The 27815-nt window shown below is 48.6% G+C and overlaps 1 protein-coding gene across 3 annotated transcripts; it reads left to right on the forward strand.

Annotated features, from left to right (window-relative positions):
• The first annotated feature begins 179 nt into the window (after window positions 1-179).
• On the forward strand, window positions 180-27588 carry ZNF839 (zinc finger protein 839). Of its 3 annotated transcripts, XM_073011333.1 has the most exons (9): window positions 657-986; window positions 7805-8707; window positions 15905-16129; window positions 18847-18939; window positions 19978-20127; window positions 23434-23571; window positions 23714-23843; window positions 26305-26699; window positions 27085-27195. In XM_073011333.1, the coding sequence occupies exons 1-9, from the start codon at window positions 699-701 to the stop codon at window positions 27091-27093; spliced, it is 2331 nt and encodes a 776-aa protein (XP_072867434.1). In that variant the 5' UTR covers window positions 657-698; the 3' UTR covers window positions 27094-27195. The 3 variants fall into 3 exon arrangements, with proteins under 3 accessions (XP_072867433.1, XP_072867434.1, XP_007986089.3); XM_073011332.1 differs by lacking the exon at window positions 657-986 and adding an exon at window positions 180-453 and having other exon boundaries at window positions 26305-27588; XM_007987898.3 differs by having other exon boundaries at window positions 26305-27588.
• Window positions 27589-27815: the final 227 nt, after the last annotated feature.

Consider the following 27815-nt stretch of genomic DNA (forward strand, 5'->3'; position numbering starts at 1 on the left):
TGAGGAAGATGGGGCAGTGGAGCCGGATGGATGGGGGGGGGGGTTCATTCATTCGTTCACTCATTCGTTTATTCATATTTATCCATCCATCATTCATGACCTGAGCGTGTATTGTGTTCTGGGCAGGACCTGTACTGGGCACCGACTGAGTAATTTATCATCTCTCCCTTCAAGGTGCACCCAATCTGGGTGGGTGGGTAGAGAGAAGCTAGGGTGACGAGGCAAAAATTTGGGGGTTGGGAAACACTCTCGTTAACAATTCAAACTGTGGTCCCCTCTCAGATCTATAAATCCAAACGTTTGGGAGTGGGCACAGGACTCTGCATCTCCAGACAGGATCCTCAGCTGATTCGGATGCACGATGACGTCAGAACACTTGGATAGTGTGGTAACTTTTGGACCAGGGGCTCTAGAACCCCGAAGACTGGAGATCCGGGACAGCTCTCGGAGAAGGTGAGTGTTAAACACATCCGTGGCAGGCAATAAGGAAAATAACGGGGGTCCGCTCTGCTGATTAGCCCTAGGAGCCGCGGCGTTGTCGGCTAGGGCGGGCAATTCGCGACCTTCCCGGTCAGACACGGTCGCCTTCCGAGGTGTCTTGGCCTGCGAGGCACTCGTAGTCCGCCCCTCTCCCCGGTGACGCACATTGGAGACGCCGTCGCTCAGCGACCCGGGTTCGAATCCCCGCCTCGGCCGCCATGGCGGATGCGGAGCCGGAGGCTGGGGGCGGCAGCGAGGATGGTGGCGGCGGCGGCGGCCCGGCTCCTCCAGGCCAGAGCGCCAGTGTAGCACGTGTGGCTCCGCTGGGCCCCGAGCAGCTGCGGCGGGTCCTGGAGCAGGTGACGAAGGCGCAGCCGCCGCCGCCACCGCCCCCCTTCGTGCTGCAGGACGCGGCGCGGCGGCTGCGGGACGCGGCCCAGCAGGCCGCCCTGCAGCGGGGCCAGGGCGCCGAGCCCCCTCGCCCGCCGCGCCTGCTCCCCCCCCAGGTGAGGCGTCGGAGGGACGTGGGGAAACTGAGGCCCGAAGGGTGCCGAGGCCCCGCGGCGGGGCTAGCTGCTCGTCCGGGAAGGCCAGTATCGGCCCGGGTTAAGACTCAGGGCGTTCCCAGGCTGAGCTTCTTAGGGACGGCGTTCGGCCCCACTTGTCACCACCCTGGCATTTTCACCCCAGGAACCTCACTCTAGGAGCGGTGGCTCACGCTGGGCCCTGTGCCTGGAACACCCTCGTGCCTTCTCTGCCTTCACAGCCCTGCTGGGGGCTTTCGCGTGCTGCCTAGCTCTTCTTACAGGCCTTTGACCGCTGGTTAAGCCTTTGTGGAGCATTTAGAGACCGTGTTCCCAGCACTCCCCACTATGTGCAGGAGGTGAAGCCTTGAACACACTTGAACGAACATAAGGCAGGTTCTGGGATTGATGGGGGCTGCTTTAGAGTGTGTGGTCCCTTAGGCCAGCCACTGGAGCTGAAACACGAATGAATTAAAAGGAACCAACTTAGCTTTTCAGGTGTAAGGTGCCGAGGCCCAGGCTTGGAACAAAGTTAAGCACAATACACTAGTTTGCCACAGGACTTACCATCCTGGGTGATAGTGACTGATTTGTAACCGCGGTACCCAGCACAGTGCCTGATACACACTTAATGTTTGGAATATGTGAAAGCACTCTATACTACAAAACATCCTTTCCCATTGGGTTTATTTCCTGGGCCACACACCTTTTGGTTGCTAGGAGAGTGATAACTGGAACACGGTCGCCCAACTCCGGAGGGGGTAGCATAGCGCCTGAAGCCAGAGGGCCTACACGGCGTCTGTAAAATTCCATCCCATTTCAGCACTGGGGTCTCACCCCAAAACTGCCAAAAGAAGAGAGCTTTTTCCACTAGAAGAAACGGGTTAGAGAATAGAATCAGGAACCTTCGCTCATGAGTTTTTTTGACTAGTGTTAGCTGCTTGGGGTTGTGTCCAGTTAATCATCAAGACTGGAGAGTTGCCTTGCAAAGGTTTAGGAAGACGAGTGTGATTCTGCCCAGATGCCACACTATCGCTATGTAGAGGTGTGACCTTGGGTAACTCAACCTTTTTGGACTTCAGTCTGGGTCAGAAGGCTGCAAGACGCCTTCCGGGGGCAGCCATCTGCAAAGCCTCTGCTCTGCAAGTGGCACTGTGCTGGGCTGCTTCGTTTTCAGCAGAGTTTTTGTACCGACATTTTGCAGGTGGGAAACAAGCTCAGGGAGGTTGGGTGGCTTTGCCCAAGGTCCCTCAGGTGTGGCTGCTCTCCCGAGCCCCTGTACTCCTCACCATACCCTGCTGAATATGGCCACAGCTTTTTGGCTTTCAAATCCAAAAATGACATATTTTTCATAAAGTAAAAGCAAACTTAATCAAGGTTAGGTAGCATGATGGGATTGTATTTTGTAGCTAATCTAATGGAGACGACATAAATTCTACCTGCAATAATGTACCTTTGCAGCACATTCTGCTAATATTCTTTCAGCCCCAACTGTGTCATGGAGGCCACAAAGGCAAACTGGATATATACTTTGCCCCTCAGTTTATGAACTAACAGGAGATAAAACAAGACCCATAGCCGGGCACAGTGACTCACGCCTGTAATCCCAGCACTTTGGGAGGCTGAGACTGGCGGATCACAGGTCAGGAGTTCAAGACCAGCCTGGCCAATATGGTGAAACCCTGTCTCTACTAAAAATACAACAATTAACTGGGCGTGGTGGTGGGCGCCTGTAATCCCAGCTCGGGAGGCTGAGGCAGGAGAATCACTTGAATCCAGGGGGTGGAGGTTGCAGTGAGCCGAAATTGCGCCACTGCACTCCAGCCTGGGCAACAGAGTGAGACTCCTTCTCAAAAAAAAAAAAACAAAACCCAGATAACTTCTAATCAAGGCCAGAAAGCGAAAGATAGTGAAAAGAACTAAAAGTATTTAGAGAAAGGGAGAGTGTTCCTGGCTGAGGAGATCAGAAGCAGCTTTGTTGAAGAGATGGTATCTGAACTAGGTTTGAAAGGGTGAGTCTGGGTTGAAAATGCAGCAGAGGAGAGGCAGGTTCTGCGGTGGGTGGTGGGGTACATTTCAACAACGCAGCAGAAGGCCCAGTGTTTGCTGTGGGGGATGGTGTGGATCAGGAGCACAGACCAGTGGACACACTTGGGTCACATCGAGGCCCCTGTCTCTCCCGACCCTCCCTCTTTCCACCCCACGGAAATTTCCAGTGCCATCCAACATGCTGTGCCCCTTTACATGCATCCGTGCATTTACACATGGACGTATGCCCTTTTTCACCTGGCACAAATTCCCAGCCTTCAAAATGCCCCTCAGAGATCACTACTTCTGGGCAGCCACCACCTCTGGGTCGTTTCTGCCTCTTTATTGCACCTGTTGTACCACGATGACATTTTTCCTGTCTGCCTCACCTGTCTGCATTCCTTAGGGAACCTTGTCTGCCTTCAGAATAGTCAGTGGAGCTTTTGAAAGGGCAGATCTTGGGGCCCCACCTCAGGAGATCCGATTCAGCAGGTCTGCGGGGACTGAGGCATGGCAGGGGAAACCGCCCACCATCTCAAGGGTGAGGCTACGACTTGGCTAGTGTGTATGTATTCTACCCAGAAATACTTAGTCAACGTCAGCTGAATTAACTAAACATAACAAAATATCAAGCATAATACCCACAGGGTAAGCCAGTCAGGACAGAGGATAAATACATTATGAGTGTGGTTTTGCCACTGTGGTTATCCTAAAACAGTAGGGTTTAGTGTATGTATGTGTATGTATTCTGTTTTTGTTTTGGGGTTTTGTTGAGACAGGGTCTTTCTTTCTCACCCAGGCTGGACTGATCTTGGCTCACTACAGCCTGGAACTCCCAGGCTCAAATGATCCTCCCACCTCAGCATCCCAAGTAGCTGGGGCTACGGGCATGCACCATTATGCCTGGCTAATTTAGAAATGTTTTGTAGAGACAGGGTCTCACTATGTTGTCCAGGCTGGCCTTGAACTCCTGGCCTCAAGCAATCCTCCCACCTCAGCATCTCAAAGCACTGGGATTACAGGTGTGACTGGCAGTAACATGAAAGAGATGGGGTTCTTGAAGGATATGCACAGTCAATCTCGTTGTCATTTGATTCACAAGTAGCCCAGGAGTTGGGGACTCCCAGGGCTATGGTGCCAGCTCTGTACAATTCTTCATACAAAGTGTTGGCTGATCTCTGCTATTTGTACTAGAATAACAAGAGACAGATGAGAGACACACTCCAGGTTGATCTCAGTGAGGATTTTTATTCCGTCCTGTGTGACATTTTTGGTGATGCTCCACTGTTTGAGGGTCACACCAGAAGGTTCAGTCCAAAGAGGGCCACTTGGTGATCCCAAATAAGTGACTCTTAACTGAGGGCAGTTTTGCCCCACAGGGGGCACTTGGCAATGTCTTCATTGTCAGGACTCGGGATCACTGCTGGCATCTAGTGGGTAGAGGCAGAGATGCTGCTGGGCATCCTCCAGCCACCCATGTCAAAAGATTATGTTATGAAATGTTGATTGGAAAATCGTGCTCTGGATGATGAGGTTTGCCTCTTTGTCTCCCCGGAGGAAAATGCTCATTATTTCTGCTCTGTGAGGGCGGGAGGCTTCTTTCTTTTGCTTTCCCGTCCTTCTCCCCTAAGCTGTATGATAGCTGTTTTCCTGACACCTGAAACAGTGTTTCTGGCACGCGGTCAGTGCTCAATACATATTTGTGGGATGTTATTGAAGGTAGTTCTCCCCTTTGGTAGGTGTTTTGCTATTATAGAGAGTGCTGCTTTGAACTTTGTAGAACAGAACATCTTTGTGGCCACCTGATTTTTTTATAGAATCCAGGAAATGGGATTACTGGATTAAAAAGCACATGTATTTGAAATTTTGTTAGATATATTTGTAAAAAGTTATTGAAGATACTCAGCCCTACGCCTAGGTGCATGCCCCCAGAGAAACTCACGCATGTACCCACATACATCGTGAGGATTCAGAGCAGACCTTAGGAACAGAAGGCTAGAAACCACCTGTCCATCAACAGGAGACTGGTGTACTCATACTGCAGAGAAAATGAACCCCTGAGACCTACCCATGTTAATGTGGATAGCATTCACAAAGCAAAATGAAGAAACCTAGAAAAGTCCTTTGAAGTTGCAGGAGATGATACCATTTATATAAAGTTGAAAACATTTCAGAGCTGAACTATATATTTTTAGAAATATCTGCATATGCCATATACATTTTTTAAAAGCATAAGAATGCTAAACATGGGAGGCCGAGGCGGGTGAATCATGAGGTCAGGAGATCGAGACTATCCTGGCTAACATGGTGAAACCCCGTCTCTACTAAAAATACAAAAAATTAGCCGGGCATGGTGGCGGGTGCTTGTAGTCCCAGCTACTCGGGAAGCTGAGGCAGGAGGATGGTGTGAATCCGGGAGGCGGAGCTTGCAGTGAGCCGAGATGGCGCCACTGCACTCCAGCCTGGGCGACACAGCGAGACTCCATCTCAAAAACAAACAAACAAACAAAGAATGCTAAACAGCACATTCAGAACAGGGTGAAGAAACGGGCATGCAGGTTGGGCAATAGGAAGCTGGGTAACATTGTTCCTTAGGGCTTTTTTGTGGCTTCCAGAATTTCATTAAAAACTTTTTTAAAAACATGGGCCCACATTATGAATTACATCTGCTTTTAGAGTACTAGGCCGGGCGCGGTGGCTCACGCCTGTAATCCCAGCACTTTGGGAGGCCGAGGCGGGTGGATCACAAGGTCAGGAGATCGAGACCATGGTGAAACCCCGTCTCTACTAAAAAATAGAAAAAAATTAGCCGGGCGCAGTGGTGGGCGCCTGTAGTCCCAGCTACTCGGGAGGCTGAGGTAGGAGAATGGCGTGAACTCGGGAGGCGGAGCTTGCAGTGAGCCGAGATTGCGCCACTGCACTCCAGCCTGGGCGACAGAGCGAGACTCCGTCTCAAAAAAATAAAAATAAAAAAATAGAGTACTAAAAACTTCAAAAACACATGGGTAACGCCAGGCACGGTGGCTCACACCTGTAATTCCAGCACTTTGGGAGGCCGAGGTGGGCGGATCATGAGGTCAGGAGTTCGAGACCACCCTGACCAACATGGTGAAACCCCATCTTTACTAAAAATAAAAAAATTAGCTGGGCATAGTGGTGGGTGCCTGTAATCCCAGCTACTCAGGAGGCTGAGGCAGGAGAATCGCTTGAACCTGGGATCTGGAGGTTGCACTGAGCCAAGATAGTGCCACTACACTCCAATCTGGACAACAGCAAGACTCCATCTTTAAAAAAAAAAAAAAATACCTGGCATGGTGGCACACACCTGTGGTCCCAGCTATTCAGTAGGCTGAGGCAGGAGAAGCGTTTGAACCTGGGAGGTGGAGGTTGCAGTGGCACTCCAGCCTGGGCGACAGAACAAGACTCCATCTCAAAAAAAGACAAAAAACAAAAAACAAAAACTGGCCGGGTGTGGTGGCTCACGCCTGTAATCCCAGCACTTTGGGAGGCTGTGGTAGGTGGATCGCCAGAGGTCAGGAGTTCGAGACCAGCCTGAATGATGAAACCCTGTCTCTACTAAAAATACAAAAATTAGCCGGGGTGTGGTGGCATGTGCGTGTAATCCCAGATACTTGGGAGACTGAGGCAGGAAAATCGCTTGAACTCGGGAGGTGGAGGTTGCAGTGAGCCGAGATTGTGCCATTCCACTCTAGCCTGGGTGACAGAGCGAGAGTTGATCTCAAAAGAAAAAAAAAACCCACATGGGTAAAACTGTTAAGAAGGCTCTTATTATCTCTTAATTGGTCATGAAATCAACTTAGTGGATTATGACTAGTATTTTTTAAAAAGTGATGTAGAATAGGGCTAGGCGTGGTGGCTCACGCCTGTAATCCCGTAATCCCAGCACTTTGGGAGGCCAAGGCAGGTGGATCAATCACTTGACGTCAGGAGTTTGAGACCAGCCGGCCAACGTGGTGAAACCCGTCTCTACCAAAAAATTCAAAAATTAGCCGAGTGTGGTGGCAGCTACTCAGGATGCTAAGATGGGAGAATTGCTCAAATCAGGAGGCAGAAGTTGCAGTGAGCTGAGATCGTACCACTGCACTCTAGCCTGGGTGACAGAGTGAGACCCTAATCTCGGAAAAGAAAAAAAAAAGTGATGTAGAATAGATACAATCAGCGGGCATTTATATAGGAATGGTAACTAGTTCCATCAACTTTTTATTTATGTATGTAGATATTTATATACACGTGTACTGGGCCAAAATGTAAAATGTATCATAGTGATTTCTGTTTTTGTTTTTTGAGATGGAGGCTCACTCTGTTGCCCAGGCTGGAGTGCAGTGGTGCAATCTCAGCTCACTGTAACCTCCTTCTCCCAGGTTCAAGCGATTCTCATGCCTCAGCCCCCCGAGTAGCTGGGATTACAGGCGTGCATCAACACGCCCAGCTAATTTTTGTATTTTTAGTAGAGATGGAGTTTCACCACGTTGGCCAGGTTGGTCTCGAACTCCTGACCTCAAGTAATCAGCCTGCCTCGGCCTCCCAAAGTGCTGGGATTACAGGTGTGAGCCACCAAGCCCAACTTATACCACTGTGGTCTCTGGTCAGAAAGGTCTGGAAAACACCACCTTAGTACAAACACATTACATCAATTTTTATATGTAAGATATAATTCAGAAAAAATGTCAATGATGAGTTTATGATGAGCGTGAAATTGCAGACATGTTGGTAAGCACAGTGCTTCTTTTTCTTGTCTTTCTGTACATAAGCAACTAGAAGCCATTTGTGTCAAGGTAACGTCTGGAGAAGTGAAAGGTCAGGAAAGGCCGATGCCCTTACCAGCCACAATCCAGCCCCAAACTGCAAGACAGAGCCAGCCACCCCAGGGGAGTTCCTGCCTCGTGGGACTCCACATCGCCAGCCCTCAGCTGCTCAGGGTACAGCCGCTTGTGAGAACCGAGCCACAGTCGTGCTTCCTAAGTGACTTGCGCCAACCTCCTGCTCAGGTGTTTGTACAGAGACCACTGCCAGCCCTCCAGGTGGTCCCTGCAAAGAAAGTCCCAGCCCCCAAGACTCCAAATGAACAGGGCTCAATGTTGACTCCTTTGTCTGCCTCCAACCCGCTGGCAGTAACATCTCTTTCATCCAGTTCAGCACATCCATTTGTTTCCAACTTGCATACAAAACATACTGAGAAACTGAAAAAATCGTTAAAAGTAAAGACACGTTCTGGACGGGTATCTCGACCTCCCAAGTATAAAGCTAAAGATTATAAGTTCATAAAAACAGAGGATTTGGCGGATAGTCATCTGTCAGATTCTGATGATTATTCAGAACTCTGTGTGGAAGAAGATGAAGATCAGAGGGAGAGGCACACGCTCTTTGACTTATCGAGCTGCTCCCTGAGGCCCAAAAGCTTTAAGTGTCAGACTTGTGAAAAGTCATATATAGGAAAGGGGGGACTGGCCCGACATTTTAAACTGAATCCAGGCCATGGCCAGGTGGACTCTGAGATGGTGCTGTCTGAGAAAGCCAAGGGAAGCACCCTCCAGGGGTGCACGGAGGAAAGGACACTTGGCCTGCCCTCCCTGGGGCTGTCCATGCCAGCGGCTCCATGTGAGGGAGGGGCCCGCTCCTGCTTGGTGACAGAGTCAGCACACGGTGGCCTGCAGGTAATATTTCTGTCTGGGTATGTGTCTTTTTATTTAGCCATTCTCAGACTGCTATAAAGAAATACCTGAGACCGAGTATTTTATAAACCAAAGAGGTTTAGTTGGCTCACGGTTCCAGACTGTACAGGAAGCATGGTGCTGGCATCTGCTCGGTTTCTGGGGAGGCCTCGGGAAACAGATTCAGGGTGAAGGCAGAGTGGGAGCAGGCGCCTCATGTGGCCACAGCAGGAACAAGGAGCAGGGGGAGGTGTCACACACTCATTTATTTTTTTGAGACAGGTGCTGGCTCTAATCCAGGCTGGAGCACAGTGGCCTGATCTTGGCTCACTGCAACCTCTGCCTCCCCAGTTCAAGTGCTTCTCCTGCGTCAGCCTCCCAAGTAGCTGGGATTACAGGCACCCGCCACCACGCCTGGCTAATTTTTGTATTTTTGGTAGAGATGAGGTTTCACCATGTTGGCCAGGCTGGTCTTGAACTCCTGACCCCAGGTGATCCGCCTGCCTCGGCCTCCCAAAGTGCTGGGATTACAGGTGTGAGCCACCACGCCCGGCCAGCACACACTTTTAAACAACCAGATATCATGAGAACTCACTATCATGAGAGCAGTGCCAAGGGGATGTTGCTGAACCAGCCATGAAGGTTCTGCCCCCATGATCCAGCAGCCACCTCCCGCCAGGCCCCACCTCTAACATTGGGGATTACACTTCAACATGAGATTTGGTGGGGACACAGGTTCAAACCAAATCAGTCCCAGTTCCTGCCCCTGCCTGCTCATCATCCATACACTGACCTTTACGGTGTCTGATGGGGACTCAGACGAAGGCTCAGGCGGGACCAGAATCATTCTAGTGGAGGATCTGAGACCCCCACGTTGTCTGCACTGCTGCCCAACAGGCCAGGAGATGTGTGTCTTCTGTGTGTCGACATGATTTCATGAGCACATCTGATGGGAACGCATCCGTCAGCTCTTTAGGTTTGGTCAGTAAAACCAATGGCAGTGCACTCGTGGCTGACGCTGCCATTACAGAGGGTGTTGTTGAGAAAAGAAGTCCCCGGGGGTGCTTCTGGAGTGTCAACAGCCCCTGGCTGCTCAGCGTGTCCTCTCCCCCTTCTACGCCTTCTGAAACTCTTGATAAAGCATGTGTGAGTCGCTATGAGTTTGCATTATAACATCAAAAAATTTTTTTCTAAAATATTTTATGGCCGGGCGCGGTGGCTCAAGCCTGTAATCCCAGCACTTTGGGAGGCTGAGACGGGCGGATCACGAGGTCAGGAGATCGAGACCATCCTGGCTAACACGGTGAAACCCCGTCTCTACTAAAAATACAAAAAACTAGCCGGGCGAGGTGGCGGGTGCCTGTAGTCCCAGCTACTCCGGAGGCTGAGGCAGGAGAATGGCGTGAACCCGGGAGGCGGAGCTTGCAGTGAGCTGAGATCCGGCCACTGCAGTCCAGCCCGGGCGACAGAGCAAGACTCCGTCTCAAAAAAAAAAAAAAAAAAAAAAATTTTATTGGGCCGGGTGCAGTGGCTCACGCCTGTAATCCCAGCACTTTGGGAGGCCGAGGCGGACAGATCACTTGAGGTGACAAGTTTGAGACCAGCCTGGCCAACATGGTGAAACCCCATCTCTGTTAAAAATAACAAAATTAGCCAGGTGTGGTAGCACATGCCTGTAGTCCCAACTACTTGAGAGGCTGAGGCAGGAGAATCGCTTGAACTTGGGAGGTGGAGGTTGCAGTGAGCTGAGATGGCACCATTGCACTCTAGCCTGGGCAACAAGAGCAAAACTCCGTCTCAAAAAATATATATATATATATACACACACACACACACACACACACACACACACATATAGTAGTAAAATACACATAGCATGACATTTATCATCTTAACCATATTTTAAGTGTATGGTTCAAGGGTATTAAATACATTCACAGTGTTGTGCAGCCATCACCCCCACACGTCTCCAGAGCTCTTTTCATCTTCTGAAACTAAAACTCCGAGCTTCACGCTGGGCAAGTGAAAAAGAAACAAAAAACTAAAACTCTGTCCCTGGAAAACACCAACTCTCCATTCCCCTTTCCCCCCACCCCGGCAGCCACTATTCTACTTTCTGTCTTCTATGATTTTGACTACTCTAATTTCCTTATGGAAGTGGAGTCACAGGATGTTTGTCTTTCTGTGGCTGACTTATTTCACTTAGCACGATCTCTAAGGTTCATGTTATAGCCAATGTCAGAATGTCCTTCCTCTGTAAGACTGAGTAATACCTCACTGCGTGTATATACCACATGTTGCTTACTCATCTGTCAGTGGACACTTGGGTTGCTTTCACCTTCTGGCTTTTGTGAATGATGCTGCTATGAACACAGATGTTCAATTACATCTTGAGACCCTGCTTTCTATTTTTATTTATTTATTTATTTTTTTTTTTTTTGAGACGGAGAATTGCTCTGTCACCAGGCTGGAGTGCAGTGGCGTGATCTCAGTTAACTGCAACCTCTGCCTCCCGGGTTCAAGCTGTTCTCCTGCCTCAGCCTCCCGAGTAGCTGGGACTACAGGCGCCCGCCACCACGCCCAGCTAAGTTTTTGTATTTTTAGTAGAGACAGGGTTTCACCATGTTAGCCAGGATGGTCTCGACATCTTGACCTTGTGATCCACCCGCCTTAGCTGCCCAAAGTGCTAGGATTACAGGCGTGAGCCACCACGCCCAGCCCAGTTTCTTTGGGTATATATCCAGAGGTGGAATTACTAGATTTTAAGTGGAATTATTTTATTTTCTTTTCAAATTGTTCATTGTGTTTAGAAATGCAGCTGATTTTGTGTATTTACTTTTATTTTTTTTTTCAGTTTGGCTCTGTTGCCCAGGCTGGAGTGCAGTGGTGTGACCTCGGCTCACTGCAACCTCCGCCCCCTGGTTGCAAGCAATTCTCCTGACTCAGCCTTTCTAGTAGCTGGAATTATAGGCATGTGCTACCATACCTGGTTAATTTTTGTACTTTTAGTGGAGACAGGGTTTCGCCATATTGGCCAGGCTAGTGTCCAATTTCTGGCCTCAACTGATCTACCCACCTCAGCCTCACAAAATGCTGGGATTATAGGCATGAGCCACCGCACCCAGCTTCATTTATTAATTCTAATTTTGTGTGTGTGTGTGTGTGTAATCTTTAGGCATTTCTACATATAAGATCATACCTGCAGATAGAGATAATTGTACTTCTTTCTTTCCTTTTTTTTTTTTTTTTTTGAGATGAAGTTTTGCTCTGTCACCCAGGCTGGAGTGCAATGGCGCAGTATCAGCTTACTGCAACCTCCACCTCCTAGGTTCACGCGATTCTCCTGCCTCAGCCTCCCGAGTAGCTGGGATTATAGGTGCCCGCCACCATGCCCAGCTAATTTTTTGTATTTTTAGTAGAGACGCGGGTTTCACCATGTTGGTCAGGCTGGTCTTGAACTCCTTACCTCAGGTGATCCACCTGCCTTGGCCTCCCAAAGTGCTGGGATTACAGGCATGAGCTACCGTTTTATTTCTTTTTCTTGCCTAAGTGTGCTGGCTAGAACTTCCAGCCCTGTGTTGAACAGAAGTAATGAATGCAGGCATCCTTGCCTTGTTCCTGCTTTTAGAAGAAAAGTTTTCAGTTTTTCACCATTGAGCGTGATGTGGGTTTTTCATATATGGCTTTTATTATGTTGAGGTAGTTTCTTCTATTCTTGGTTTGTTGAATGTTTTTATCATGAAAGGGTGTTGAATTTTGTCCGTGGTTTTTCTGCATCAACTGAGATGATCGTATTTTTTTCCTTCATTCTGTTAATATGGTATATTACACTGATCAGCTTTCATATATTGAACCATCTTTGCTTTCTAGGGGTAAATCCCACTTAGTCACAGCATACAATCCTGCTAATAAGCTGCTGATTTTGGTTTGCTAGTATTTGTTTTTCTGCATCAGTGCTCATGAGGGATATTGGCCTGTAGTTTCCTTTCTTGTGGCTTCGTCTGGCTTTGGTTTCAGAGAAATGCTGGCCTCACAGAATGAGTGAGGGAGTGTTCTCTCCTCTTTAATTTTTGGAAATGTTTAAATAAAGGATTGGTGTTCATTCTTTAAATGTTTGATAGAATTTGCCAGTGAAGCTGTCAGGTCCAGGAATTTTCTTTGTTGGGAGATTTTTGATTCAATCTCCTCACTACTTTTATGTCTATTTTCTTTTTCTTTTTCTTTTCTTTTTTTTTTTTTTTGAGGTGGAGTCTCACTCTGTCACCCAGGCTGGAGTGCAGTGGCGTGATCTGGCTCACTGCAACCTCCAAGCGATTCAAGTGATTCTCCTGCCTCAGCCTCCTGAGTAGCAGGGATTACAGGCATGCACCACCATGCCCAGCTAATTTTTTTGTGTGTATTTTTAGTAGAGATGGGGTTTCACCATGACGGCCAAGCTGGTTTCGAACTCCTGACCTCAAGTGATCTGCTCACCTCGGTCTCCCAAAGTGCTAGGATTACAGGTGTGAGCCACTGCGCCCGGCCTCAGATTTTCTACTTCTTTGTGATTTAGTTTTGGCAGGTTTTGTGTATGTAGGAATTTGTCCATTTCATTTAGGTTATTCATGTTGTACAGTAGTTTGTAGTATTTAGTATTCTATTATAATTCTCTCTTTTTATTATTTTTTATTTATTTATTTTTTGAGACGGAGTTTTGCTCTTGTTGCCCAGGCTGGAGTGCAATGGCACGATCTCGGCTCACTGCAATCTCTGCCTCCCGGGTTCAAGGGATTCTCCTGCCTCAGCCTCCCTAGTAGCTGAGATTACAGGCACCTGCCACCATGCCAAGCTGATTTTTTGTATTTTTAGTAGAAACGGGGTTTCACTATGTTGGCCAGGCTAGTCTCGAACTCCTGACCTCAGGCAATCCACCTGCCTCAGTCCCCCGAAGTGCTGGCATTACAGGCGTGAGCCACTGCTCCTGGCTCTTTTTTTTTTTTTTTTGAGATAGAGTCTCATTCTGTTGTCCTGGCTAGAGTGCAGTGGTGTGATTTCAGCTCACTGCAACCTCCGCCTCCTGGGTTCAAGTGATTCTTCTGCCTCAACCTTCAGGCATGTACCACCACACCTGGCCAATTTTTGTAATTTTAATAGAGACAGGGTTTCACCATGTTGTCCAGGCTGGTCTCAAACTCCTGACCTCAGGTGATCTACCCGCCTTGGCCTCCCAAAGTGCTGGGATAAAAGGCATGAGCCACCGGCGTGCCTGGCCTTTATTTTATTTTTCTACGTTATTATTCCTATTTTCAGAGGAGAGAATTGTCAGGGAATGAGGAAATAGGACCTGAGGACAAGGTCAGATCTAGGGTTCTCTTCAAAAGCCATGCAGATGCATGGAGACAGAAAGTAGACTGGTGTCTGCCAGGGCCTGTCGGGAGGGAGGAAGGAGGAGTGACTGCTCATGGGTACGGTCTCTTTCTGAGCTGATGAAACTGTCCTGGAATTAGATAGTGGTGATGGTTGCACAATTTCACGAATGTATTATATCCACTGAATTATATACTTTCAAAGGATGAATTTTATGGTATTTTAAATCTATCCAGTAAAATAATTTAAAAGTTTTAAAAGTCATGGATAAGTAATGAATTAAGAACAAAATTCAGGTTAGGTTTTTTAAGATGACAGTCACATCGGAGAAGTCTTTTTTTTTTTGAGACAGAGTTTCCCTCTTGTCGCCCAAACTGGAGTGCAGTGGTGTGATCTCGGCTCACTGCAACCTCTGCCTCCCAGGTTCAAGTGATTCTCCTGCCTTAGCCTCCCAAGTAGCTGGAATTACAGGCTTTTGCCGCCACACCCAGCTATTTTTTTGTATTTTTTAGTGGAGATGGGGTTTCACCATATTGTCCAGGCTGGTCTTGAACTCTTGACCTCAGGTGATCCACTCGTCTTGGCCCCCCAAAGTGCTGGGATTACAGGTGTGAGCCACTGCGCCCAGCTCCAGGGAAGTCTTTTGTTTCATTTTGGTCAACATCCCAGGGTTACAGTTTGCTACCCCAGACTTAGAGGCTAGCTAATATTTAAAAAAAAATTTTTTTTTTTTTAGACAGGGTCTTACTCTGTCACAGTGTTGCAACCATGGTTCACTGCTGCTTCAATCTCCAGGGCTCAACCTCCTGGGCTCAAGGAGTCCTCCCACTTCAGCCTCCCAAGTAGCTGGGATTGCAGAACACACCACCAGGCCTGGCTAGTTTTTGTATGTTTGTAGAGATAGGGTTTTACCATGTTGTAGAGGCTGGTCTCAAACTTCTGGGCTCAAGCAGTCTTCTTGCCTTGGCCTCCCAAAGTGCTGGGATTACAGGCATGAGCCACTGTGCCTGGCCAATTTTTTTTTAACTTAATTTTTTTTTGTAGAGATGGAGTCTCACTATATTGCCCAGGCTGGCCTCCAACTTGTGGGCTCAAGTGATCCTCCTGCCTTGGCCTCCCAAAGTGCTGGGATTACAGGGGTGAGCCAGTGCACCCAGCCTGCCTAGCTAATATTGATCCTGTGTCCAACAGGGATTTTATTGGGAATATTTAAGATGCATTGATTATAGTTAATATTTCTTGATTATGTGAAGAAGAAATAATTTAGCAAGTTCATTGCTTTTGACTTGACATTTTTCTGCTTTAAGGCTTTCATGGCAGGAAAGGAGGGAGTACAGCAAGAGTTGAAAAACTACCTATTTGGTACTGTGTTCACTACTTGGGCAACTGGATCATTAGAAGCCTAGACCTCAGCATGATACAGTATACCCGTGTAACAAACCTGCACATGTACCTCCAAATCCAAAATTTAAACAAACAGGTTTTTTTGTTTTTTTTTTTCGACAGAGTTTCACTCTGTCGCCCAGGCTGGAGTGCAGGGGTGTGATCTTGGCTCACTGCAACCTCTGCCTCCTGGGTTCAAGTGATTCTCCTGCTTCAGCCTCCTAAGTAGCCAGGACTACAGGCACGCGCCACCATGCCTGGCTAATTTTTTGTATTTTTAGTAGAGATGGGGTTTCACCATGCTGGCCAGGTTAGTCTCAAACTCCTAACCTCAAGTAATCCATCCGCCTCAGGCTCCCAAAGTGCTGGGATTTCAGGCATGAGCCACTGTGCCCAGCCACTAAAAGGTTTTTATGGGGTATATAAAGCATGCTTGTTTTATTTTATTTTTGGGTGTGCAACACTGTCTAGAATGGTCAGTCTGTAGACATTGAAGAGACATTGCCATCTGAACCGGAAAATGGAGCTCTTTTGGGATCAGAGAGATACCAAGGACCTAGAAGACGTGCATGCTCAGAGACCCCTGCAGAGTCCCGCACAGCTGTCCTCCAGCAGAGAAGAGCCGCTCAGCTACCTGGTGGCCCTGCCACGGCAGGGGAGCAGAGGGCGTCACCAAGCAAAGCCAGGCTCAAGGAGGTACCTCACTCTTACAACCCTGGGCTTGAAAACCATGTCTTTAGCATGATATGTGGCAATTCACTATTAGTTTCTGAATCACCTAAACCGTTCACCTGAAATGTCATTGCATTAAGTGTGTGATGAATCCAAGGACAGTAATATCTGAACTAATTCATACTCTTACCGTTTAAAGTGACTATATGGTCTTTGGTGTAGCTCAAAAGCTGCTTGACTTGGTAAGTTTTGGAATAATTATAACCTGCGTTTATATGGAAGCAGTTTAGAAAACAATGGAAATGGTTTTCAGAACCATTTTTTTTTTTCTTTTTTGAGATGGAGTCTCACACTGTCGCCCAGGCTGCAGTGCAGTGGTGCGATCCCAGCTCACTGCAACCTCCACCTCCCGGGTTCAAGCGATTCTCCTTCCTTAGCCTCCTGGGTAGCTTGGATTACAGGCGCCTGCCAACCACACCTGGCTAATTTTTGTATTTTTAGTAGAAATAGGGTTTTACTATGTTGGTCAGGCTGGTCTCAAACTCCTGACCTTGTGATCTGCCTGCCTCGGCCTCCCAAAGTGCTGGGATTACAGTCGTAAGCCACCATGCCTGGCCTTCAGAACCATTCTTAACTTACAGATGATAATTTCTCCAGAAATGGATATTAATTTATACATTTACTGGGTGTCCATCAATTATCAGTCCCTGTTCTAGGGATGGAGGGACAGCGTGTACCAGATAGACAGGGCCCTGCTCTTGGGGGAGAAAGAGGACAGTGAAACCAGCCACCTGACAAAACTGGCAGTTGGGGCTGGGTGCGGTGGCTCATGCCTGTAATCCCAGCACTTTGGGAGGCCGAGGCAGGCAGATCACCCGAGGTCAGGAGTTCGAGACCAGCCTGGACAACATGGTGAAACCCCTTACCTACTAAAAATACAAAAATTAGCTGGGCGTGGTGGCGGGTGCCTGTAATCCCAGCCACTCAGGAAGCTGAGGCAGGAGAATCGCTTGAACCCAGGAGGCGGAGGTTGCAATGAGCCGAGATCGTGCCATTGCACTCCAGCCTGGGGGACAAGAACGAGACTTCATCTCAAAAAAAACCCCAAAAAAACAAAAAAAAACCTGTCGTTTGAACCTGAGTGTTAAGCAGAAAATTGCGGCGTTTCCCTGTCTCCTGTTACTAACCTCCTACAGAATTTAGGTCAGGCCATGGCAAGGTAATATCCCATATTCCCACCTTCTCCCACTTCCTGTGGAGTTGAAAGTCAGCTGGTCACTTCTTTCGAAGAGTTTTTGAAAGTCTTAATTAAACATTTTTGTCTTACAATGAAAATATTTTTCTGTAACTTTTCTGCTTGTTTTGCAAGCATCTGTGGCCCTTCTTTGAAGCACTTCCAGCCCTTTGTAGCTCCTACTCAATCTCTCGCTCTCTCCTTAAATGCCAATCTTTTTTTTTTTTTTTTTTTTTTGAGAGAGGGTCTTGTTTTGTCACCCAGGAATGCAGTGGCTCAATCATGGCTCACTGCAGCCTCCACCTCCCAGGCGCAATTGATCTTCCTGCATCAGCCTCCTGAGTAGCTGGGCCCACAGGTGCACACCACCACACCCAGCTAATTTTTTATTTTTTTTAGAGACAGGGTCTCATTATGTTGTCCAAGCTGGTCTCGAACTCCTAGCCTGAAGCAGTCCTCCTGGCCTGGCCTCCCAAATTGCAGGGATTATAGGTGTGAGCCACTGCATCTGGCCGCCTAAGCACTGATCTTGTGACCTCCCTGGACCTCAGAAGACTTCCTATTTCTAGGACTTCCTCAGCTTCCCCCTCAATTTATTGCTTCCCTGGGAATCTCACCATCCTCCTGGTTTCTCAGGCCTTCTTCCCTCTGCAGACCTCCACGCTTCCTGTTCAGACCTCTCTCTGGTGCCTCAGATCTCTTCATTGAAACATCTCCACCTGGCTGTCCTGTGAACCCCTCTGCCTTTCATGTCTGAGCAGAGCAGAGCCCACAGACTGGCTTCCTGTCCACCCCTGCATTGTCAGGGGTTGCTTCACCTACCCCAGGCTCAAGCTGGGAACCCAGAGCCATTCTTGACTTTCTCCTTCACTCACTGCTCCCCATGTCCTGTGGTCGCTAAGCCTGGAGGACTGTGCCCTCCCCTCATATCCCTCCACTGCCACCCATGTCCCTGTTCTTACCTGAGTCCTCATCTTTTCCTGCCTGTACTTTGGGGGTAGACTTGACTGCCTGCCAGGCTTCCAGCCCTGCCCCATCCTCTGCACCACCACCCGAGGCACCTTCCTAAAACCTCCCTCCACAACTGCTTGGAGAAGGGAATCCAAACCCCTTGGCCCCTCTCAGCCTGGGCCTGGGTTGCCTTTCAGCCCCTCTGACCTGTCTGTTTCCAGGCACCGCCTCCAGCTGTGCTGTCCCCTCACCTGCAGCACAGCCTGGGTGAGTCCTGGAGGGCAGGATACACATCTCCTTATCGCCGTGTCCTTATTCCAGGGCCTGTGCCCAGGACAGTGCCCAGAGCTTGTCGTGGGGAACCCAGAATGGATCATAGTACTTCATTAAGGAGCAAAAAAGTGAAATAGTTAATAAAGCAGAATGTTTAGAGTTACTTGGTGACTGAAATTTTTGGAGAACTTTCTGTTTTTTATGTTGTATGTTGCACCAACTTGTTGGCTATTGGGAAATTCTTGTGGGACATTCAAAGGCATGAAACGCTTTCCCTTGGTAGTTCCTCCAGCAGTGTGACCCGGAGGATCTGGTGGAATTGGCTCTACCTCAACTGGCTCAGGTTGTGACAGTGTATGAGTTTCTTCTGATGAAGGTGAGTACTCTTAGTGTTTCTAAATATAGCGGGATGATTAGAAGTTATTTAAAAATAATATTATTTATTACTTATTTTTCAATAGCCTGCATAGTTGTTTAATTTTATTTTTGAGGCAGGGTCTTGCTCTGTCGCCCAGCTGGAGTGCAGTGGCGCCATCATAGCTCACTGCAGCCTCAAACTGCTGGGCTCAAGCAATCCTCCCACCTCAGCCTTCCAAGTAGCTGGGACTACGGGCACACACCATCATACCCGGCTAATTTTTAATTTATTAAAAAAGTTTTTTTGTAGAGATGGGGTCTAGCTTTGTTGCCCAGGCTGGTCTCAAACTCCTGGCCTCAGGTAATCCTCCTGCCTTGGCCTCCCAAGGAGATGGGATTATAGGTGTGAGCCACCGTGCCCAGCTCATAGTCATTTTGGAAAGAGCCTGGCCATTTGGAATCGTTTTCCTTTTCCAGGACAGCTGAAGTGAGCCTGTTGGTCACACACCGTGCCTGGTGTGGGGGCTGCTGCCTGGGTAGTTGGGTGTCTCAGGCAGGTGCCCGTCCACTCCCTTGACTTTTAACTTGGTACGGGAGGAATGGAAATGGCAGCCACAAATAACGGCCATCCTGGGCTCTCCTGGAGCCCACTCGCCCCAGCTGGCCTCTTCTGCCCGAGGCTCTGCTCCCTCTGAGCCCACTCTGAGGCTATAGCCCAGGCTGCCCGTGCCCCGCACTCCCTCCGGAGCTGACAGCCCAGCCGGGGCTCAGGGCCTTTCTGCATTCCTTTGCCACCCTGTCCCGGAGCTCACCCGTGCCCTACGTGGCCCCAACCCAAGGCTCATTTGTTCTTGGCCTGCTCCTCCCATGCCCATCCTGGCTTCCCTACGCCATACAGGGCACACAGTAGGTGCTCACTGGGGACTGAAGAAAGCATACACCACTGAGTGGCTGCTGAGGGGGTAAGGAACTGAAACTTTGTTTAGATTTTCTTCTGTATTTTCCATATCAGTGCCTCGAGTTTAAACTCTTGTTTTTGGTCTTTATCTTCACTAAGGTTGAAAAAGATCATCTAGCAAAGCCTTTTTTCCCAGCTATATATAAGGAATTTGAAGAGTTGCATAAAATGGTTAAGAAAATGTGCCAAGATTACCTCAGTAGTTCTGGTCTGTGTTCCCAGGAGACCCTGGAAATAAACAATGATAAGGTAACAATCTCCCATGGCAGAAAGAGTTTTGCTTGTAGAGTTAGACAAAAGAAAGAAGGGCCAGGTGCAGTGGCTTATGCTTGTAGTCCCAGCACTTTGGGAGACTGAGGCGGGTGGATCACTTGAGGTCAGAGTTCGAGACCAGCCTGGCCAACATGACAAAACTCAGTCTCTACTAAAAATACAAAAATTAGCTGGGCATGGTGGCACATGCCTCTAATTCCATTTATTCGGGAAGCTGAGGCACAAGAATCATTTGAACCTAGGAGGTGGAGGTTGCAGGGAGCTGAGATTGCACCATTGCACTCTAGCCTGGTTGACAGAGTGAGACTCTGTCTCCAAAAAAAAAAAAACAAAACAAAACAAAAACCACAAAAAACTTCACGTATGAAGGAGAATGTTTTTAGTAATAGCATTTTCCTGTTGTACCTTATTTTAGTTTTTCCCCATCAAGTAAATTTTTTTTTCTTTTTGTTTTTTTTTGGGAGATAGAGTCTTGCTCTGTCACCCAGGCTAGAGTGCAGTAGTGCGATCTCAGCTCACTGTAACCTCTGCCTCCAGGTTCAAGCAATTCTCCTGCCTCTGCCTCCTGAGTAGCTGGGATTAGAGGTGCACACCACCACGTCTGGCTGATTTATTGTATTTTAGTAGAGACAGGGTTTCACTGTGTTGCCCAGGCTGGTCTCGAACTCCTGAGCTCAGGCAGTCTGCCTGCTTCGGCCTCCCAAAGTGCTAGGATTACAGGTGTGAGCCACGGCACCCAGCCCCCAATTTTTATTTTCTTAAACCAATAAATGCTGTTCCAGAAAACTCAAAAATGAAGATAAGCTAAAAGAAAATGGAAAACACCATAATCTTCCCACTCACTGATGATCAGAGTTAAAACCTCAGGTATCATTTTCTTCTTCTTTTTGTTTTTGTTTTGAGACAGGGTTTCCCTCTGTCTCCCAGACTGGAGTGCAGTGGCACAATCACAGCTCACTGCAGCCTCAACCTCCCTCCTGGTCCTAATCAATCCTCCCACATAAGCCTCCTGAGTAGCTGGGACTACAGCCGTGTGTCGCCATGCCCAGCTAATTTTTAAATTTTTCATAGAGATGGGGTCTTGCTATGTTGTCCACTCTGGTCTTGAACTTTAGGGCTCAAGTGATCCTCCCTTCTTGGCCTCCCAGAGTGCTGGGATTACAGGCATGAACCACCACACCCAGCCCTGTTTTCTTCCTTATGTGGGTTTTTGGGGATGGATTATATAGGGGCCATTTTTTTTTTTGAGATGGAGTCTTGCTCTGTCACCCAGGCTGGAGTGCAGTGGTGTGATCTTGGCTCACTGTAAGCTCTGCCTCCCAGATTCACGTCATTCTCCTGTCTTAGCCTCCCAAGTAGCTGGGACTACAGGCACCTGCCACCACGCCTGGCTAATTTTTTTTTTTTTTTTTTTTTTGTATTTTTAGTAGAGACGGGGTTTCACCGTTAGCCAGGATGGTCTCAATCTCCTGACCTCGTGATCCACCTGCTTCGGCCTCCCAAAGTGCTGGGATTACAGGCGTGAGCCACTGCGTCCGGCCAGGGGCCATTCATTTTTGTTTGTGGTTGTTCCAACACAATTCTCATTTCAATGTCATTGTTATTATCAAATTGCCTTTAGCTACATTGGACTTTTTTGGGTGTTTTTTGTTGTTTTGAGACAGAGTCTCGCTGTCGCCCAGGCTGGAATACAATGGTGCCATCTTGGCTCAATGCAACCTCTGCCTCCCGAGTTCAAGCGATTCTCCCACCTCAGCCTCCCGAGTATCTGGGACTACAGGTGTGCACCACCACGCCCAGCTAATTTTTGTATTTTTTAGTAGAGATAGGGTTTCACCGTATTGGCCAGGCTGGTCTCGAACTCCTGACCTCAAGTGATCTGCCCGCCTCAGCCTTCCAAAGTGCTGGGATTACAGGCATGAGCCACCATGCCCTGCCTTATATTCTTAAATTATATATCATGAAAATGTAAAAGGTTTTTGCTAAGCCTCATGTGGATGCCCTGCACAGCAGTCACCTGTGTGTTTTTTAAACATGATACCTGCTTGCTAAACTCAGAGAGCAAGTGTGGGTGTCATCCTGCCATGAAGCAGAACTGGCCACACACACATACTGTGCATGCCCTACAGAATCTGGCTTTTTGAGCAGCTCATACTGTGCCATCGCCTCTTGGGAGCATGACAGTGGCTCAGTTTGTGAGGGGACACCACCCAGGTTCATCTGCGCAGAACCACATGGCTTGTTTTCTCCTTTAGCCTTGTTCTGCTGCCCTTCCTGCTGTGCCCACCCCCATCTCGTGCTCTGTGGGGTTCTCTTTATAACGTCCATGTATAAATGATAACAGCTGTCTCAACACCTTCACATCTGGTATTTCACATAGGCATTGCATATGGAGTCAGATCTCATCTTCACAAAAGCCCTTCCAGGCAGCTGTAATCTCTTGTCTGGATAAGTCAGGGAGATGGACAAGGGAGACTCAGGAGATAGTGGCTCACCAAGATCACCCAGGCCGTGGGCAGAGAGGCTGGGAACCAGCTCAGGCCCCCAGACCCATGACTTTTTACCAGCTGGGAAGGGAGATCTGGATGTGGCATAGGCAGGATCGTTTTTCTGAAGAGACCAGTGAGAATTCAGTAAAGGAGGGACAGTGGGAAAGAAAGTTACCATGGTATCAGCTAACATTATTAAGCTTGTGATAGCATTAAAGAGACTGTTTTAAATTTTTTGTAAAGACTGTTCTCGACTGAGCACGGTGGCTCATGCCTGTAATCCCAACACTTTGGGAGGCTGAAGCAGGCGGATCACTTGAGGCCAGGAGTTCGAGACCAGCCTGGCCAACATGGTGAAACCCCGTCTCTACTAAAAATACAAAAATTAGCCAGGCGTGGTGGTGCGTGCCTATAGTCCCAGCTACTCAGGAGGCTGAAGCAGGAGAATCACTTGAATCCGGGAGGCGGAGGTTGCGATGGGCCAAGATCATGCCACTGCATTCCAGCCTGAGCGACAGAGCAAGACTCTGTCTCAGAAAAAAAAAGATTGGTCTCCTCCTCTAAATTGTGCTCACATAGAACCTTCTAGTTTTGATAATGATCCATTTTTATCATCAGCTAGTCCATCTAACATTATATTGATCTTCATCTTTCTCATTGTTGAGATGGCACCTCACAGTACAAATTCACAGGATTTAATTCTGTGAAGTCGTTTAATTCTTGCATGTGAATGTACTTCTAGGGGTGTGTGCTGTTTGGGTGAAGTTTATTCTCTTGGCCCGTTTCTTTTCAGGTTGCCGAGTCATTAGGAATCACAGAATTCCTGAGGAAGAAAGAAATACACCCAGACAACCTTGGACCCGGGAGCCCCAGCCGGGAGATGGATGGGGAGCAGCCAGAGGGGGCCGGCAGCGAGAAGAGGGAACATGAGGTGGGCATGGCTGAAGTGGGTGCCAGTTGACTCTGTGCACGGTGAATTACTGGGGTTTGGCTTCTTCCATTCACACCAGGAAGAGGAGGTACAGGTTTGCCTGTTTCTTCCTCTTCTAGCTGATTGGGTCTTCTCTTCATAGGCTGCGGAGGAGGGACTGGCCTCAGTGAAAAGGCCCAGAAGAGAAGCCCTGCCCAATGACACCACTGAATCTCTTGCTGCTAACAGCAGAGGCTGGGAGAAGCCCAGGCCCTTGCATGCTTTGGCCGCTGGTGAGGGTAAAACGCTGTTTGTGGGGTGTATCCATGGCCTGGCAGCCCTGCTGGCATGCACAGATGTGCCCAGGATTGCCACTTTTCAGGTTGGGTGACCTGTGCTGGATTTAGGGGGACCCTCTGGTTTCTCAAGTTTCATTCCAGCCTCCCAGTGTTCTATCATTACAGATTCGTTCCCTGCGAGTCTTGAGGTCTTCAGGGTTTTCTAGAGTGCCTTGTTAAAATGGAGAGCCACAGGCCGGGTACAGTGGCTCACGCCTATAATCCCAGCACTTTGGGAGGCCGAAGCGGGCGGATAACCTGACGTCAGGAGTTCGAGACCTGCCTGGCTAACATAGCAAAACCCTGTCTCTACTGAAAATACAAAAAAACTAGCTGGGCATGGTGGTATGTGCCTGTAATCCCAGCTACTCCGGAGGCTGAGACATGAGAATTGCTTGAACCTGGGAGGCAGGAGGTTGTGGTGAGCTGAGATTGCACCACTGCACTCCAGCCTGGGTGACAGAGCGAGACTCCGTCTCAAAGGAAAAAAAAAAAAGAGCCACCAAGTGGTGGTAAGCGGGCTATACCAGGAGGGTCCTGAGAGGTGGTTAGGCTGAGATGTGTCCCAAGGACACATCTATCTATGCCTTGACTTTCATGAGACTTCGCTGTACATGCCAGCTGAGATTTAACATTTGAAAACAAGACACTGTCTGGTTATTATTCTGGCTTTAGCCAGAACCTACCAACTAGGCACTTAAAAAATTATATATATATTTATGTAAATATATGTTTTCTATATATATACATTTATATATATAAATTTTTTTTTTTTCTGAGACGAGAGTCTCGCTTTGTCTCCCAGGCTGAAGTGCAGTGGCACAATCTTGGCTCACTGCAACCTTTGCCTCCTGGGTTCAAGCAATTCTCCCGCCTCAGCCTTCCCAGTAGCTGGGATTACAGGCACCCACCATCATGCCTGGCTAATTTTTTTTTGTATTTTTGTAGAGATGGGGTTTTACCATTTTGGTCAGGCTGGTCTCAAACTCCTGACCGCAGGTGATCTGCCCACCTCGGCCTCCCAAAGTGCTTGGATTACAGGCGTGAGCCACTGCGCTAGCATTTTTTTTTTTTTTTTTTGAGACAGAGTCTTGCTCTGTCACCCACGCTGGAGTGCAATGGTGCGATCTCTGCTCACTGCAACCTCTGCCTCCCAGGCTCAAGCAATTCTCCTGCCTCAGCCTCCTGAGTAGCTGGGATTACAGGTGCCCACCACTACATCCGGCTAATTTTTGTATTTTTAGTAGAAACAGGGTTACCCCATGTTGGCCAGGCTGGTCTTGAACTCCTGACCTCAAATGATCTGCCCGCCTCAGTGTCCCAAAGTGTTAGGATTACAGACGTGAGCAGCCACCATGCCCAGCCTGACGGTGATTCTTAATTGGGGCATGTGTTGGAATCACCTGGGGAGGTTATTGTGAAATACAGGGGCCTGGACCTCTGGGAATTCCAGGTCTGTGGGTAGGGTTGTTGGGAGGGTGTGGATGTATTTGGAAAGGCCTCTTTGGGCAATTCTCCAGCTCACTCTGATGAAGAACCACCAATCATTCATTCAGTGTTGGCATAAAATCACTGTTGCTGGGTGTGGTGGCTCACGCCTGTAATCCCAGCACTTTGGGAGGCCAAATCGGGTGGATCACAAGGTAAGGAGTTTGAGACCAGCCTGACCTACATGGTGAAACCCTGTCTCTACTAAAAATACAAAAATTAGCTGGGCATGGTGGTGCACACCTGTAATCCCAGCTACTCAGGAGGCTGAGGCAGGAGAATCACTTGAACCCAGGAGGTGGAGGTTGCAGTGAGCCGAAATCGTGCCACTGCATTCCAGCCTGGGGGACAAAGTGAGACTCTATCTCAAAAAAAAAAAAAAAAAAAAAAAGGCCGGGCGCGGTGGCTCAAGCCTGTAATCCCAGCACTTTGGGGGGCTGAGACGGGCGGATCACGAGGTCAGGAGATCGAGACCATCCTGGCTAACACGGTGAAACCCCGTCTCTACTAAAAAATACAAAAAACTAGCTGGGCGAGGTGGCAGGTGCCTGTAGTCCCAGCTACTCGGGAGGCTGAGGCAGGAGAATGGCGTAAACCCGGGAGGCGGAGCTTGTAGTGAGCCGAGATCCGGCCGCTGCACTCCAGCCTGGGCGACAGAGCGAGACTCCGTCTCAAAAAAAAAAAAAAAAAAAAAAAAGCACACTGTGGAATGGCTCCTAGAGCACATTTTCAGTACAAAATCCGTCTTTGTGAATAGATAACAGGGATGGATTTTTTAAAATTGCTACCAATCCCAAGGAGCAAGGAGCATTGATGCTTTGACTTCCCTGCAGGGCAGGTGACTTGGCCTTGCTGGTTTTGGATGGTGAGTGCAGTGAGTGGGCCTGACACAGTACACGCATGTTCACCTGTTTCCCAAAATGTTTAGGTTTTGCCCCTCCAGTAAATGGCAGTGTCTCTCCCCATTCTGAAGAAAGCCATACGACGGCGGTTTCTGGTGGCGATGGGAGCGTGTTCCAGGCGGGCCCGCAGCTTCACGCACTGGCTGACTTAGAAGCCAGGAGTGGGTCTATAGGTGCTGCTGTCTCATCCCAGGATGTCAGTGGGCTGCCTCTTTATGCTCAGTCAGGAGAGCCTAGGAGGCTGACCCAGGCACAGGTGGCAGCGTTTCCTGGAGAGAATGCTCTGAAACACTCTTCAGACCAGGATACCCGGGACAGCCTGAGGAGCCTGGGTTTCTGTAGCACCTTGTCATCTGCTGGCGAAGCAGAGTCCCTGCTGCCTGGGAGACCTGGACGTGCAGAGGCAGGACACCTCGGCAAGGTTTGTGACTTCCATTTGAACAACCAGCAGCCCAGCCCCAGCAGCGTCCTGCCTACGGAGGTGGCGGCCCCTCTGCTTGAGAAAATTTTGTCCATGGATAGCGTGGCAGTAAACTGTGCCTGCAGGACTGTGCCCAAGCCAGGGCCTCAACCTGGCCCACATGGATCACTGTTGACTGAAGGGTGTCTCAGAAGCCTTTTGGGGGACTTGAAGCGGTTCCCCTGTGGGCTGGAGGTGCACCCTGGCCAGAGAGAACGGGAGAGTGTGTTTGCTGTTGGTGAAGCCATGGCTTTTGAAATTTCCAATGGGAGCCATGAGTTACTGTCTCAGGGACAGAAGCAGATTTTTATTCAGACTTCCGATGGGTTTATCTTGTCCCCTCCAGGTACAATAGTGTCTCGGGAGGAGGACTTTGTCACAGTGACCGATGCAGAGGGGCGTGCCCTGCGGATGGGCCCACCAGAAGGAGTTCCCCTAGAAGCTGTGGAGTCGTTCCTCACCATGGAGCCAGAGCCCTCACAGTGAAGAGGAGTCAGATCCTAGATTTGTCTGATTTTATCCAGAGAAAGTCTGTGGCAAGCAATGTATATTTTTCTAATGTGAATATTGCACAGATGAACCTTTTATTTATAAACAATGTCTTTCTACCCTGCTGTCTACATTTTTCTATGGAGCTTGTCATAACAATAGCAGATGTTGCCTGATCAGGAATCCCTGTGGCGCATCTGACGCTCATGAGTTTTTGTGATGGTGATGAGTGGCGTTGCACTGTCACCTGATGATTGGCCCTGCCCTGTTCCCTTCTCTCCTGGGAGATCTGCTGCTTTTCCACCAGACTTGCTCCATACTAGCAGCTTCTTTTGGGTTCAATTAAAAAGAAATTAAGCCAGTCATTCTGGGCAGCATTTTATTGATAGGAGGGGAAAAAAGTCATTTCTACTTGCATGATTTTTTAAATTAAATTAAATTTAATTAATTTATTTATTTTCAAGACCAAGTCTCACTCTGCAGCCCAAGCTGGAGTGCAGTGGCACGATCTCGGTTCACTGCAACCTCTGCCTCCTGGGCTCAAGCAATCCTCCTGCCTCAGCCTCCTGAGTAGCTGGGACTACAGGT

The sequence above is a fragment of the Chlorocebus sabaeus genome, chromosome 24 (genome assembly GCF_047675955.1).
Source record: "Chlorocebus sabaeus isolate Y175 chromosome 24, mChlSab1.0.hap1, whole genome shotgun sequence".
In the NCBI taxonomy this organism is placed as follows: domain Eukaryota; kingdom Metazoa; phylum Chordata; class Mammalia; order Primates; family Cercopithecidae; genus Chlorocebus; species Chlorocebus sabaeus.